The sequence below is a fragment of the Ambystoma mexicanum genome, chromosome 4p (assembly GCF_040938575.1).
Source record: "Ambystoma mexicanum isolate Mex_15411 chromosome 4p, UKY_AmexF1_1, whole genome shotgun sequence".
In the NCBI taxonomy this organism is placed as follows: domain Eukaryota; kingdom Metazoa; phylum Chordata; class Amphibia; order Caudata; family Ambystomatidae; genus Ambystoma; species Ambystoma mexicanum.
Window position 1 is genome coordinate 1,207,038,326 of NC_090927.1, and position 16,640 is coordinate 1,207,054,965.

At 46.3% G+C, this 16,640-nt stretch overlaps 1 protein-coding gene across 1 annotated transcript in view; it reads left to right on the forward strand.

Annotated features, from left to right (window-relative positions):
- The window catches only part of MAL (mal, T cell differentiation protein), a 217,004-nt gene that overhangs the window by 125,560 nt on the left and 74,804 nt on the right, over window positions 1-16,640 (forward strand). Inside the window, exon 3 of the mRNA XM_069606859.1 lies at window positions 7,339-7,470. Coding sequence (XP_069462960.1) covers window positions 7,339-7,470 — 132 coding nt within the window. The remainder of the gene's footprint in view (window positions 1-7,338; window positions 7,471-16,640) is intronic.

The following is a 16,640-nucleotide window of genomic DNA, read 5'->3' on the forward strand; positions in this document are numbered from 1 at the left end:
CGATTACCTCTTGTCCTAATGACCATCAGATCTACCCCTTCATCTGCAACTAAAATGTCACCGTTTGAGTTGATGACTGGACGCAGGATGGTGCTTCCCCAGCATTTGCTTTACAGGACCCAAGAGCAGACATTTATCAATGCCTCCACAACTCATGAGTATGTTGAAAATTTAAGGAAACACCTTCAACATGCTTTTGCCTATGCTCAGCGAAACCTAGAAAGATCAGCCAATAGCATGTAGACTCACTATGATTTGAAGACTACTAGGAAAGAATACAATGTGGGAGACCGGGTCTATCTATACAATTTCCAAAGGAACCAGGCCAAACAGCGGAAATTTCTACCTACATGGAAGGGACCTTTTGAAATTGTAGATAAGATCTCACCAGTCGCCTACAAGATCCGCATCCCCAAAGGCAGTTTGGCAGAAGGGGAAGACAAGTGGGTTCATATTATTCAGCTAAAGTGTTGCCATCCCAGTCACACTCTGCAGCAACTGGAGGAGTCCTCTGCAATCCCAGAGGGGGCCGCTCAAGATCAATACATTTCCAACCCTAAAATATCCCACCTATAGTCTATAAAATATATGATAAGAATGCAAATGTCTCCTGATTTATAAAATGTATATGTTCACCCCACTACATTAATAGTGGTGGGGAAATGTCCACGAATATGTTTCTGCCGCTTTTGCTTTGTCATCCTAGGAGAGATAAACCATGGAGACGGACCAAGAAGGATGACCCGGGGACCGGGAGCAAAGATCCGAGGGGCCCAGAGTACCGCCCAATACTCCCATCAGGACCGGCAAGGAGAACTGATTGATCCACCCTGATGGAGGAAAAGATACCGAACTTTGCCATCTGCAAAATCAGAAGAAGATGAGGCGAACATCCCAGTCTTGCGAGTTCCATTGATGGAAAAGAATGGCCATCGCAAGAGGGGGGTCTTGTGGGATGTTTCATCCACGCATCCAAGCCCTACTACATCATTGTGCATTACTGACATGGGAAACATCATAATGGCCACCAGAAAGCATGCTGCTCGCCAGAGATCATCCAATAATGCGCAGTGAAAAACTGACAGATAGGCCACCATCCACTTTTGCCTCTGTCAGTGTTAATACAGGAGACCATTGCCAGACCCTATCCTTTGGCTGCACCCAGAGCAAAATCAGTGCAAAGGAATATAGTGCTGGTCAAAATCCGTTTTAATCGATGTCAAAAATTGCCAAAATCATGGCTCACAGAACCACTAAAAAGGTCCCACCTCCTTGTTGGGGGGTCAACATCATTCTCCCGCAAGAATCTACATGAATCTGAGGTCCACAGAAGTGCATCTATATTTGAAGAAAGTATAATTTGAGGATTGCTTACTGGTAAGGCAGTTGTCAAAAATGGCTGCAATACCGGTGCTTGACACTAACCGGCGCTAGCGATCTAAATTCTGACAGGAGACCTGTATTTCAGAAGCTAAACAGCATCCTAAGTTAGCTGAGACTTCAAAAGGCTTGCTGGTCAATGAGAATTCTTAACACCTACTCTTCCCAGGCCCTACACCAACAGCACAGGATATCACAGGGTCCTGTTGATTAAAAGGGGAGGAGAGTTTCCCTGCAGCCTGGTGGAAAGAGAGAATGGATGCCTTCAGCTGAATAGAATATGCTGATTTTGGGTGTGAACTGTCAACACTGCTCTGGGGAAGGCAAGACACATGATCTCTGAGTCAAGCCAAGTTCCCGGGGGCGGGGGCAAACAAATGGGTGTACAGAATTGAGAGCAAATGTATGTTTTATTAAATTGCTTATAAAATATTGTATCAAGCTGACAGAAATGTACAATTTGGGGATTCTTAATATGAAAAATTCACTCACAGTTGAAGACGAAGTTGGACGTTGTGGGATGTTCGGAGGCAAAACCCTGGATTTTTTAATATTGTACACACTGTGTTTATGCTAGGATAATGCAAACTTACAGTAAATATGCGCAGAGAGGGGGTGTACCTCTGTGGAAGATTTGATGAAAAACCAATATGGCAAAACCCACTAAAAGCGCAAAATGTTTTCATTTCTGAACCCAAGCTCTTAGAAAGATCAGGGTTGAACAGAGACCTGTCTTAATTAATCTATAATGTGTACATGTAACTTCAACAACTTGTGTATCTGGGAAATATGTGTTTTGGGTAAAATTGATTTTCTATAAGAAACCAAAGGGGAGTGTTCTTTCCTTAAAGCCATAAAAATGATACCTGATGACACAGGAGGACTCACAACTCCGTTCTCCAGTCAGAGGACAGTAAATCCTTTAACCTATCAGAACCCTTAGTGGGTTGGGCATAGAAAGTCAGCCTTCCCACCCACTTTCAAGAGACATAAAATGAACCACTGAAAGCCAGATATGGACTGCTCTTTCCACTTTCTTGCGCAGCACTTTGCCGGACCAGACAATATCCAGAAGGACCATAAAATCCAGATAGACTCCAGAACTTGAAGCAGAGAGGCCTGAACCATAAGCTGAATCCTTCTCAGCAGGCCTCAGAATCCAGCAACCTAACTAAACTATTAAACAGCTGGGCTGTGCTGTTCACTTCTGGCCCAGAACCCGTGCCAGAACCGAGATCCAGAGAAAGCAGAGCTGTATCCAGAACCGTTAGGTCCAGTTCAAGAGGCCGACCAGACCAGACCGCTGTGCAGTGCCGGTAGCAGACCCAGACCAGACCGCTGTGCAGTGCCGATAGCAGACCCAGACCAGACACTGTGAGCGGAACCAGTGGCAGAGACCGTCTCGTGGTGAGAGTGCAGTCCAAGGCCCCTTCCGGTCCAAAAAGCAAACCTGATATGACATCCCAACTCATTATAGTTTTTCCGTAATCGCGATCGACGCACTCAGAAAAAGTGCCGCGAATTGCAAACTGGCTCAATTTCACCACTTGTAAAAATAACTGCTTCTTGCTTTGCACTGCTGGAATTATTTTTCAACCTGAAAATCATTCCTGAATCATTGCTAGTGTTGACCTGAACTGATTCAAAGTAGCTGTTACCTACCCTGAATCTCCTATAGGAAATTAAAATCACTTTTAGCATATTTTTCACTTCATTGCAAATCACATGTAAACGTATTTTTTGACTGTTTTAAAGCATACCGGTTGCTCTAAGCTTGCTAGGGGGGAACTGAACTGCTTTTGATTGTATTCCTGAAAACCTGTGTGCCCTCATTTCCACCTCTTCATATTGCATAAGGGGGGAGTGAGTTGTCATTAAAAAAAAAGTGATTATCTTATCTATTGTTGAAACCATATCAGTTTATTTCTGTGCTGCATTCCTTCCATCATTGCTTTTCATTGAAAGCATACAAAGTATTCTCTGCTACCTTATCCTTTCTATAACAACTCCTAAGTAATTAAGGACTTGTGCTACTGTAATATTATCCATTGTTGATCACTGTTCATACTCATAAGTGTGCTATCAAATATTAATTTATTCATAAAAGTGTTATATATATATGGTTTAATTTTTCAAATAAATCTTTTAATTTGCAAAACAAACCTACTTCTTGGCTCAGTGAGGTCAGGGGGATTCAAAGAGAGGGGCGTTATATAAGGGTTCATCATCCAGATTTATGAACTTGTCATAAAAATATATAAATAAGGGCTTCCATTGGGCATCCCAGACTAGGCATTGATTTAGGTGGAGTGCTGAATTGAAGTCACTTACATGGGGGTGTGACGAGTTCGCTGAAGATTGCAAATAATTCTTCCGCTTGGGAGTTGGCCTTTGAGATCCTGTCGTTGAAAGAGTTAGATTTTGCTATTAAGATGGATTTTTTGTATTGGAGGGCTATTTGTTTGAAGAGGGTCTTGTTTAGGTCAGTGGGATCCACTTGCCATGTTTTTAGTGACTGGCGCTTTTGTGCTCGGAGGGTTTGGAGTTCATCCGAGAACCAAGAGTTGCAGTGAAATTATTTTTTTTCTTTTTTGCTTTCTAATGGGGCTATAGAGTTTATGGCATCGGTGAGAGTATCATTAAAGATTGCTGATAGTATATTTAGGTCTTGAGAGAACGGTGGTGCTAGGCTAGGGTTTTGAAGGTAGGGTCTCAGATTTTCTGCACTGAGTTGTTTGGAGCTTCTTGTTATGGCGGGTGGAGCGTGGGTAGTAATCTTAGGCGTGGGGTCGGTGGGGATAGTGAATTCTATGCAGGTGTGGTCTGTCCATGTTTGAGGTGATGATTGAAGCACAGTTGTGATCCATGACCCAGTCAAGGGTGCGGCCTTTGGAGTGGGTGGGGGTGGTGAATCCTAGGTCTCTGAGTTCTTTAGCTAAGCGTGTGGCAGGTTTGTCCTTGGGATAATTTAATCCTAGATTTAGGTCTCCTAATAGGAGGATTTTGGAGGATTTTTGATGTTGTTGCTGAGCCTATGAGAGAGGTGCTCTTGGAAGTCTGCTGGGAGATTGGGGGGTCTATATAGGATGTGGATATTGATTAGGTTATTGGGGAGAGCGTGAGCTTGGCTGATAAGATGTCAGCATTTCCAGCCCATGCGCTATGTTCTGTTGGTCTCACGGATAGTGTGTCTTTGTGGATGAGGGCGACTCCCCCTCCAGTCTTATCAAGTCTATCTTGCCTAAGGATGGTGTATCCATGGGGTAGGGCTAGTGCGATAGCTGCGCAAGAGGCATCATTGAACCATGTTTCGGTGATGCAAAGGAGATCCAGATTGTGTGTGGAGAGAAAGTCATTTATTTCTAAGGCATGTGCAGGTAGGGATCGGGTGTCCTCAGTGACTTGACAAAATCCTTGTGCCTAAAAGCTTGTGTACAGTGTAGAAATGTTTGACCATTGCACATCAAGTAGCCCTTGATTTCAGTCTGCCACAATGAATGCTTTGTTGTAATGTGTCTATCTTTCCTATCTACCTGGAATGCCGTTCAGGATGTTTATTTGCATGTATGAGGTAACGCGTGTCCAGAGTACAGGATGCCGTGTGAGTGCTCTGCTTTTCCTGTGCTACTCTAAATTCTTTAAATACACAGTTATGAACCCTCCCAATGGTATGCATTTTGCCAACCTCTGAAGCCTGAAAAGTAGATCCACGCAGGCTTGGAATGTGGCCAACTTTGCACCAGACCTGCAGATGAACTGATCTGCTGTTAAATCTCATTTACAGAGTGTAATTTACTTTCTGACTTTGAGAACATTCAGACATGTAATTGCTCATGTTACTATAGCTGGTCAGATAGTTATAGCTGGTAAGATAGCTCAATGGGTTGCGAGCTCGCTACTGCAATGTGTGTATGATCTGCAGGTTGCAGGTTCGAATCCCGGAAAAGCCAACTGAGCCTTTCATTCTTCTGGTGTCTATAAATGAGTACCAACACAGGTTGGGTGATATTGTGTGTATATTTGTTCTATATAAAGCGCTTAAGCGTAAATGCTATATAATAACACATCATTATCATTTGGCCTTGGACGTCTGCTTGCATTCTAATTTGGTAATATGGGCCTATACACACTGATATTAACAATACATATAGTGATTCATTCTTGTATGAAATGTAGATCACATTACAGTGATATTGTAACCATATTTATCATGTGTACTTATGAACAATGCTATGTGATGCCACTTTCTGTTTTGTCAAGGGGTGAAAGATTGTGTTCCATCACTTCCCATGATGTCACTTCAGGGTGGGGTCGAATTACATCACTTCCTGTGATGTCATCAGAGATCAAGGGTCATGCGATGTTGCTTCCGCTACCCCTGGCATTTGGGTGAAATGACATCCCTGCTTTTCAATCTATCCTATTGGACAAGTATATAGTGTGGGCTTGTGCGATAGGGTCAGGACGAAAGCCTGCCATCTCACAGGGAGAACTCTTCCTACGACAGTGAGCGAATCAGAGCGCATGCAGCTGCCTGCACCTCCCACCGGACAAGGAAGCCTAATGCACATGAGAGTTACATTTGAACATGTTGCACTTTATTCTTCACTGAAACAGCCATTTCATTGCCACATATTGCCACTATTTGTGCCTCAGAACATGCCAGATTACAGCCTCATTAGGCCATTAGGAACCCTGCCTTACATGTTGACATTTGTTTACTGTAAGGTGTAAGTTATAAGGTTATTGGTATACAGTTTCTCCTTGAACTAGTTGGGGGCGTAGGACCTCTTGCTCTGTGTCGGAGCCACATGTAAGCGGGAATGTTTAGGGACCACTGGAGCAGTGTTTAGGGCTTTGCCGTTGGCTGAATACTTGGTAGTATCTTTAATTAATTATCTCTTACTGATTTGCAAAACCTGAGCGAATACAATGTTTTCATTTCCAATAAATACATTTGAGCCCTTCTGATGATTTCTCCATACCTTGGACTTCGGTCCCCTCAGTGTGTTCCCCCACAAGCGCATTGATGCCATAGTATTGGGATAAAGGCGCTTTATAAATGACAAACTACTACTACTACTAGAATTCGGGTAGAGGTGCAAAGGGAAAGTTTGTAGACCATTTTAGGTCATAACATTTGACATAAAAAATACCATCAGAAAACAATACATGTAAAATACAAAAGATCGAGCCCTGGTGAAGACTTTTTAATCTAGCTTTCAAGGTTACGCCATGTGTGTCCAGTCTGCTATACTACCAATGCTCTGTTTGGGACATACAAGCAAGTGTATGTAAACTTAACACAGCTTAGAACCTCATCGTGTGCCGAGCGCCATCTTGGGGATGGCAATGAGTGACAACACTTCAGGTCAATAGATAATGCAATATGTTAGGCATCAAGCCAATCAGAACGTTGGGCAGAGCAGGATCATTTTCCGCCAGCGCCACCGCATGGAGAAAGTCGAGATAGGCAGTTCATTTTCCTTCATATATATTGACTGTGGGACAAAAGGAATACACCTGTGGGAGGTTGCTTGCTAAGATGCAGTGCACAGTACCGAAGCAAAAGGTACATCGTGTGCCAGGCGATATTATAAATGTCATTGGCCAGTTGAAAAGCTCTTCTTCGTTGGTCATTGTTTAGAAATCAGTGTATTTGTAATAACGTTTTACAAGGTAAAACCAAGATAGGTCCCGCCAAAGGAACTACATTGTAGAGCCTCTAGATGTGTGTATGGAGAAGGACTTATAGCTAATTTTAAAGAGGTGTTCACAAACTTAAAATGAACATATTGTTCACGTCAGATTTCCTAGAAATTAGAAGTATGCAGGTATTGGTCTTGCTTTTGAAAATATTAAAACACATTCTTTGTTAATAACTGTTAGCAAACGTTCCTGTGTTATAATTTTACCATTTTCATGTGATAACTAATTAATTATTTTTTGTTCTCCTAGGATGCAACTTATCATTCTATTGCTGCTCTGTTTTACTTGAGTGCTGCAGTTTTGCAAGCTTATGTAACAGTACTGTATGGATACCAATCGCCAAGAATCTATAAACGATATGGGGAAAATGTTTCAGCAGTGGTAAGTACGAGAACATGTATGGTGCATATCAAATGAATACAAAGCATCATTATAACGTGCTTAATCTACTATCATATGCATCCTTACCTCTCGCACAAATTCTGCACTTTGGATTGAAAGGAGAACATGGCCCAAACAGGCAAAATGCACACTAACTGTTCATTCAAGCATGTTCTCTTACCGGTATGAGACCTTGGTAAATAGCTCATTGGACATTGTTATCACCCTAATTGCATTGGCAATATCTTCTTGTGCAGTCTCGCTCTGACCTGAGTTTTCAAATGGACATGACCCGACATTGCATAACACATGGTAGTTCATACATACACTGCAGACTGATATGCATTTCAAAACGTGCATGGTTGGGTAGTTCAGGCATCAATCAGACACTGCATGATGATATGCATAATAGAGCAGCAGCAGAGAGATTATTTATTTATTTATTTATATTTGTAGTCCGCACAGCAGCCCAAAGGCATTGTGGCGCTTGTTCCATAGAATGAACATCACTTAGTTACATATCATGGACATACAGGCATAGTTGATGTAGACTTTGCATGTGAAGCAGTGGCAGATTAAAGAGAGTAGTTTTGAGGTTTTTTCGAAAGGCAGGGAGAGAGGTTTCTGCTCCTAGGGCATGGAGGAGAGTATTCCATAGCTTGGGTGCAATGTATGGGAAGCCTATCCCTCCAGCTTTGGCTCTGTGAATGCGTGGTACAGTTAGTAGGTTAGTGTAGCTTGCTCTGGTGGGCCTGTTCGAGGTAGGTCTGGATAGAGTGTCTGAGAGATAGGGTGGTGCTGTGTAGTTGATGCATTTATGGGTGGTTGTGAGGATTTTGAATGTGATCCTGTCTTTGACTGGTAGCCAGTGAGCCGCCTTTCTTGCTTGTGAGATGTGGTCTTTCTTGGGGAAACTTAATGCAGATCTAAGTGAGTTATTTTGTGTGATTTGTGGTCGATTTAGATTTTTCTTGGAGGTTCCGGCTAATAGCGCGTTGCAATAATCGATCTTAGCTCCTATTGTGGCTATAGCTATGGAGAGGCAGTTTTCCTTGCTTAAAAAAGGTTTAATGGCATTAATGAGTTTATTGCTTAGGGCAGAGGCTGAGACAATGGCGCTGACTTGCTTATTCATAGATAAGGTAGCGTCAATGTGGACTCCTAAAGTTTTGACTAATGATGAGACTGGGATGATGCAGTCGTCGATGCTGAAATTGGTATAAAGACAGTCTAGCTTGGCTAGAGTGGCCTTTTGGCCAAGAAAGAGAATCTCTGTCTTGTCCCCGTTAAGGCATAGACCGTTCGTGGCCATCCACGCTTGGATAGTGGAGTAAATAAGCCTTAATGCTGTAGCGTCCTGGTGATAATCACCTGTTAGGGGAAGGAGCACTTGGGTATCATCAGCATAGTTTGTGTATGTGATCCCAAGTGCGTCAAGTTTATCAAAGAGAGGCTTTGTAAAAAGATAGTATAGAGTGGGGGCTGTGTAGGATCCCTGTGGGAACCCACAGTGGATGATGGTGGGAGCTGCATTGGCGGTGTTAGAGAAGACTTTCATAGCTCTTCCTTCGAGGAAGGAAGTGATCTATGAAGCTGATTGGTCGGAGAAGTGTGCGGCATTCGTGAGGTGTGTGGTTGAATATTGCGTTTTTGTAATTTTTGGCCGTGACTTTGAAATTGTCTTTGGTGGTGTCACATGGGTTAGCCTGCCATTATTTGAGCGCCATGCGCTTGTTATTTCGTAGGGTTTGCAGGTCTTCTGTAAACCATGAGTTTGAGTGGAAGGACTTCTTTTCTTTCTTGTCTTCAAGAGGGGCAATGGTATTGATTGTGTGGGTAAGGGTGTTCTTAGGTATATCCGCTAGGATGTTAGGGTCTTGTGAGAACGGTGGTGCTAGACAAGGTGTGTCAAGATAGGGTCGAAGGTTATCAGCCGTTAATTATTTTGAGCTTCTAGCTTGGCTAGCTGGTGCATGAGTGTTGTTTTTTGAACTTGGAGCTGTAGGAATGGTGAATTGTATGCAGCTATGGTCTGTCCATGGGTAGACTGTGTTGGACGTGATGGAGGCTTCACAGTTGTGGTCAACTAGCCAATCCACGGTGCAACCTTTGGAGTGGGTCGGGGTCATAATGTTTTGGGAGAAACCCAGGTCTGTGAGGTCCTTACTAAGTGAGATAGCGGCCTTGTCATTGGGGTCTTTGAAACCTAGGTTGAGGTCGCCAAGGAGTAGGGTTTTGGTAGTGTTTTTTGATATTTTTACTGAGTATGTGGGTGATATGTCCTTGGAAGTCTGCTGAGAGTCTCGGAGGACGGTAAATAAGATGAATAATAATGGTGCTTGTGGGTGAGAGTGTCAATTTAGCTGATAAGATGTTGGCGTACCCTCCCAGAGGTGGGTTCTAGGCCTGAGATGTAGCATGCTTTTAAAGATTATAGCTACCCCTCCTCCAATTGTAGAGGGTCTATCCTGTCTGAGGATAGAATAGTCTGCAGGTAGGGCTAGGGTTATGGCTGGTACTGAGGCCTCGTGGAGCCATGTTTCCGTAATGGCTAGGATATCTAGGTTCTGGCTTGTGATGAGGTCGTTGATTTCAAGAACATGGGCAGTGAGAGAGCGGACATTAAGCAGTGCGCATCTGTAGTGCGGTGTGTGCTCAATGCTGTTTGCTAGTGTCTGTTTACCTGCTTTCGGTGTATGGCTATGAGACTTGATGGTGTTGAGAGTGGGTGTCATGCGCCGCCGCCTTCCGTGGACCCTGTGGTCCAGATTGCGGCTTGCAGGCCGCCATTGAATTGACTGTCACGTTTCTCTGACGTTGACGGCAGCGGTATAGTGTTGCGGCAACAGCGGACAGGGAGGCTTATTAGCCACGCCCTCCCTGTTCACTGTGCGTTGCAACCCGCTTCGGTCAGCCTCCCTGCGGCTGCTCTCTCTCGGTTGCTACAACGCTAGTTTATCTCTTTTCCTGTGCTTTCTCTCTGGGTACTGCCTCCTCTAGGCACCGCTGCGAAATACTTTCTCTCTCTCTGGGGTCTCTACCCCGCCTCTTTCCCTCGCTCTGTTCCCGTACTATCGCGCTTGGTTTCCATACCTCTTTCCCCGTTTGCTCTCCGGAGCTTTTGGTTGGTTCCCTTACCTGGTGTCAACACTGCGCTGGCTCCTGGCCCTGTCCACGGCATCATTGGAGTCCACATTCCGCTCTGTATCCTCCAGAACGGACATCAGCTACTGCTTACCTACACTTGGGGTTTTTTGTGCCCTGCGGGCTTTTTCCCCTACTCGTCCCTTTCGGGAGAGGGGCCACAGGCGGTGCTAGTTAACAGCATAGCACTGTGGCTTCCTTCCGGGAGAGAGACTCTTACTCAGAAAAAAAAGAGAAGAAGAAGAAGCGGGATTATCGAGCCCGCCGACCGCAGATTTCTTCAGTTCTGGACTATTTGTCAGGTGAGGAGGAGGAAGAGGGAAAGTCTGAGTTGTGGAAGGTTCAGCCCCAGGGGGCTGACAGTGGGAGCTTTGGGGGGTAAATTGGTGCTAGGGTCGAAGGTGTGTAGGCCTTTGTGATGAATGTTACATTTATCAGTAGTGCAAGTACTGAGCTTAGAATTCCTGTGTGTTGCATGTATAGGAAAGCTGTCGATGATCATGGGTAGAGTATGTGTTCTAAGCCTGCTGAGCCTGGAGGGCCATTGGGTATGTGTGTGTGTGAGTGCATGGTGTAGTGTGATTGTAGGTTTGGTCTGAGAGAGTCAGTCATAGTGCAATTAGCTATGCTGGCGGAGTCTGGTCCTCTGAAGGCAAGTAATCTGGCATAGAGAAGTATGGTGTTCACAATGAAAACTGTGCCTAGTGTGCAACAGTGATGGAGCATGGTGCACATATTGGATCAAAGGTACGAGGAGATCCCTGTTCTGCTAAGTATAACAAGATAGGTCAAGGAGAGATGGGCAGTATTGAGCAAGAATGGCTGACACGGGAGCGGCTAATTCAGGTTTGTGGTAGTGAGCTGGCAGATGGGCTATTTCAGCACAAGAATGGCAGTTGGCAGTAGGCTATTTCAAAAAAGTGGGGATAGGCTATTTCAGCACAAGAATGACAGTTGGCAATAGGCTATTTCAGCACAAGAATGGCAATTGGCCGTAGGGTATTTCAATACAGAGGGGATAGGCTATTTCAGCACAGGAATGGCAGTTAGCAGTAGGCTATTTCAGCACAAGAATGGCAGTTGGCAGTAGGCTATTCCAAAACAGAGGAAATAGGTTATTTCAGTACATAAATGGCAGTTGGCAGTAGGCTATTTCAGCACAAGAATGACAGTTGGCAGTAGGCTATTCCAAAACAGTCGAAATAGGTTATTTCAGTACATAAATGGCAGTAGGCTATTTCAAAACAGTGGAAATAGGTTATTTCAGCACATAAATGGCAGTTGGCAGTAGGCTATTTCAGCACAAGAATGGCAGTTGGCAGTAGGCTATTCCAAACAGTGGAAATAGGTTATTTCAGTACATAAATAGCAGTTAGCAATAGGCTATTTCAAAACAGATTTAAACAGTGGGGAATGCTAAACGCACTGAGCTACCAGTGGCACAGATTGGGTAAGTGTATTGAACGTAATATGTTCTGATAGTATAGTAGGCACGGTAGGCAAGGTACTGTGAGCTACCTGACAATAACATAACAATGCCTGGTAGGTTGAGAGCAGTATGCTATTAGTAGTGCAGCAGATAAAGAGTGCTGCGTGCAGTGTATTAACAGTGGCATAACATGGCAGAGTATACTGAATGCAGAATACTATGCTACGTGATGTGGCAGTGAATTGCTACATGTATTGTATTCTAATGTGGGGATTACATGATGATGTTGTATGAGATAATGGGTCCTTGGTATGGGACTCTACTGATCTGCGCATGGAGGTAATAAGTACAGTAATCGACTCAGCATTTATAAATAACAGGAAATACAAGCGTTTCATATCAGTAAGCAGGTTGGGATAAGATGATGCAAATGGGTAGTGAACGGTGATGGCGGTTGTCAGAGTTAGTAGGAGGCAATATTAGGCACGAGATACACACACCGTTATATGTGTGCAGTGTCGAGAGACGCACAAGAAATTGTCAATGGTGATCAGTGTGAATGTCTTTGAGGAGAGGAGTCACTTGAAGTGGCGTATTTACAGGTATGATTCGGGAATCCGTGGGAGCACACGAATGTCTGCGAGCCATCGCGGCCAGGCGCAGACAGGCCCTTTAGCTCGCCCTTCAGCTTACGCCTGTCGGTGAAGCTGGGGAGCGGGTGTAGCGGGAGGCGGCCAATCTGAGTCCGGGACTGCTGCTGGGCAAAATGATGCAGCTCAGAGGCCTCCAGAAAGTGCGGCCATCAAACACGTTAATAGCAATGGCGGCTGAGTGTGAGGAGGTTGAGAAAACAGGGTAATGTGCTCGGTTTTTGCAATAGCCCTATTTTAAGATGCTGCTGTGCATATGGGAGGATTGAACCTTTAAGTTCGATTTGACGGTTCATTAATGCAGCTGCTTGACCTGTGCATGATTGCAGGGTGTTGTGTCATCGCCTATGTCAATTTCCAGTTCTGGATGAGTGTGCGCTCGAGTATTGTGGCCAAGTGGGAAGCTGCAGGCCACTGCCCTCTGTATGTGCACATGAGTTATGGTCGATGGTAGGGAGACCCTTGTTCACATATATTTACTGCATTGGCGATGTTGCTGTCATCTTCGAAGACATATGTAAGGTATAATAGTGGTGCTACGTGTTACGTTCCGCCCTGCGTCCCGCTACGCGGTGACGCAGGGCGTTCCTAATAAAAGCCCCGCCCCCGCGCTCGGGAGGCAGTTCCGGGGCAGTCATCTACACGTGTGCGTGTGCTTCATTGCTGCTCCCGCTGGAGCTGCGCCACAGGCCGTGCGGCCTAGTCCAGCAACGCCAGCCCCCGCGCGCGCACGCCGAGGGCTGGAACTTAACAATGGCGACGAGGTGGAGCGAAGATTAACACGCGCTCAGCGCTCACGGCACTTACATGGCCCACAGCCATCGCGGCGACATTTTTGGACACCTGGTAGGGGGGGGGGATCGCACACGTGACCCACCCCACACCAAAAAAAAAAAAAGAATTTTTTTTAATTTTTTTTTTTTTTTTGCTTCTCATTCTCACTCGTCCTCTACTTGCCGGCTGGGCAGTGTGGAGCCATCTGGCATCTGGCCTCCCACACTAGAGGTCAGCAACACGAACTGGCATCAGAACCACGTGGGAGCACCAGTTCCTGAACTTTCCGTCACAGTGGTTGGAAACCGCAGCACTTCCAGGGAAGGCCCAACTTCACGGCGCTGGTGGTCGCCCGAAGAGCTCACGCCAACACCGACCAGGTACACGTCGACATGGCGGCCGGTACGTCCACCCCTGGGCCCACCAAGCCATCCAGAATTGCGGCAAACCTATCGCTGACATCCCCACAGCCTCGCACACAAGGAGGTTCATCGACACTGGTCCAGCCTTTTGACCCCTTTACTGACCCATCATTGAGTGGACCCAGATGGCAGCTGTGGATCCAGAAATTCGAGATGGCGATGCAGTGCAAAGATGTAACATCGGCCAGGAAGATGAAGGCGCACCTACTACTCAGTGGGGGTGACGAGGTACTGCGCATTTTCAACTCCTTGAATGTTGCCGATGGCCAAGATGCATACCAAAGCGCAAAAGATGCCCTCACGGCTAATTTTCTCCCTCAACTGAACTCGGACTATGAAACTTTCATTTTCTGCACCACCATACAGGCAGCGGACGAAACCCTGGATGCCTACCACACTCGGTTGAGAAAATTGGCCATGTCCTGCGAGTTCACAAATGTTGAGAGGGAGATCTGGAGGCAGATTATTAACGGCATACAATCAGAAAAACTAAGACACCTGATACTCAGCGAGAGAGGTATTCCCCTGCAACGGATCCTTGAACTTGGACGACAAAGGGAACTAGCTCACACCAGAGCGGCCAACATGGAGGCCACGCTACACAGATTGCAACCTGCTCTCAACACAGCCATGGTGGCCCAGATCACCAACAAACAATCCTCGAGGGATGAATACAGTGGGGGCTATGGCCAGAACAGATGGCAACCACGCATTCCTGGGCCCACAGAGTATGGCTGGTGTGGTGGCCCACGACATGGCCGCCGCAACTGTCCTGCACAAGGCACCACATGTGGCGCCTGCGGCAGGAAGGATCATTATGCAAAGGTATGCAGATCATCGGGCACCTCCATGCAGCCCCCACAGAACCTTCCGGAGAAGAACGCGACCAAGAAAAAGAAGCAAGCCAGTGCAAGGAGGGTCGCAGTGGCCAACTCTTCCACGGAGGAAGAAGGGGATGATGTCTCGGCAGGGCAGCAGGATCCCAGTAAGGATAACGAGAGGAAAGGGAGAAAGGTATACCTGGTGTCTGCATTAAGCCAAGGTCAAGAAACACAAAGAAAATCTGTCCGAAGGCGCAAGTGCATGGTCACTGTCCAAAACCAGCGCATTCTCATGACCATTGACACAGGCGCCTCGGTGAATGTTATGCCCACAAGCATATTCCAGACTCTAAATCCTCAACCAGACCTGAAAAGCACAGACACGCTGTTGTATGCATACGGCAGACGGAAGCCCCTACCAGTCATTGGCAGGTTCCGCACTACGCTGGAGCACGGCGAAAACAGACTATGGTCGAAAGTCTATGTCGTGAAAGCAGGAATTGAAAGCCTCCTGAGTGGGGACGCAGCAGAAGATCTGGGAGTGGTCAAATTCATCTGCCATGTCGATGAAGCCGAGGAGGTGGAGAAAATGTTGAGTCAATACCCCAAGTTGCAAGATGGAATAGGCTGCTTGAAGGGCAAAACCATCAGGCTGCACATTGACGAAACAGTACAGCCGAAAGCCGTAAGGCATCGGAGGACACCTTTCCACATGAGAGAACAAGTGGAGCAGGAACTCAAGGCTCTGGAAGAAGCCGGCATCATAGAGGCCGTCACAGAGCCCACACCATGGGTCTCCCCAATGGTTGTCACGCGAAAGCCTAAATAACCTGGAAAAGTCCGGATTTGTATTGATATGCGTCTCCCTAACACTGCCATCAAACGAGAACGCCACATCACCCCAACGATCGACGAAATCGTGGCGGACCTCACAGGGTCTTGTGTATTCTCGAAAGTTGACTTGAAGGCGGGGTATCACCAACTCAAACTCCACAGAGACTCGCGCTACATCACAACATTCTCGACGCATTTGGGGTTGAGGAGATACAAACGCCTGAGTTTCGGGATCTCGTCCGCTGCTGAGGTATTCCAGCAAACTATCCAAGAGGTCATCAGGGGCATCCCTGGTGTCCTCAACGTGAGCGACGACATTCTGATTCACGCCCCCGACAAGAAGGAGCACATCGAGAGGCTTCATACCCTACTGGGCAGACTACAAGAAGCTGGGCTGACCATACACAGGGAGAAGTGTGAGTTCCTCAGATCGGAAATCACTTTCTTTGGTTACAAGTTTGGCAGCACAGGCATCTCCCCTGAACCCCAGAAGGTCGCAGACATTCAGGCAGCAAGCCCACCGATGACCCCCACAGAGGTACGCAGTTTCGTAGGTATGGCTACCTACTGCGGGAGGTTCATCCGAAACCTGGCCACCCTATCTGAGCCACTACGGGAACTGACGAAAGCAAACATCAAGTGGGACTGGGGGCAGAAGTGCCAAGACTCGTTCGAAAGCATCAAAGAATCCCTGTCCGTCGACACCAAAATGGCGTATTACAACACCGAGCTGCCCACAGAACTGTTCGTGGATGCAAGCCCCGTTGGGCTCGGAGCCATCCTAATGCAGGTGACGAAGGAAGGGGAGAAAAGACCGATAGCCTACGCCTCGAGAGCCCTCACGGAAACCGAACAGAGGTACTCCCACATTGAGAAAGAGGCCATCGCCATGCTGTGGGGGTGCAGGCACTTTCATCTCTACTTATATGGGCGGCGGTTCACGGCAGTCACTGACCACAAACCCCTACTACCCATCTTCATGGGAACGTCGTCACACCCTCCGGCACAAATCACCAAATGGCTGCTACATCTTCAGCAATACGACTTTGATCTCATCTACCAACCAGGCAGTGGAAACCCCACGGATTTTCTTTCG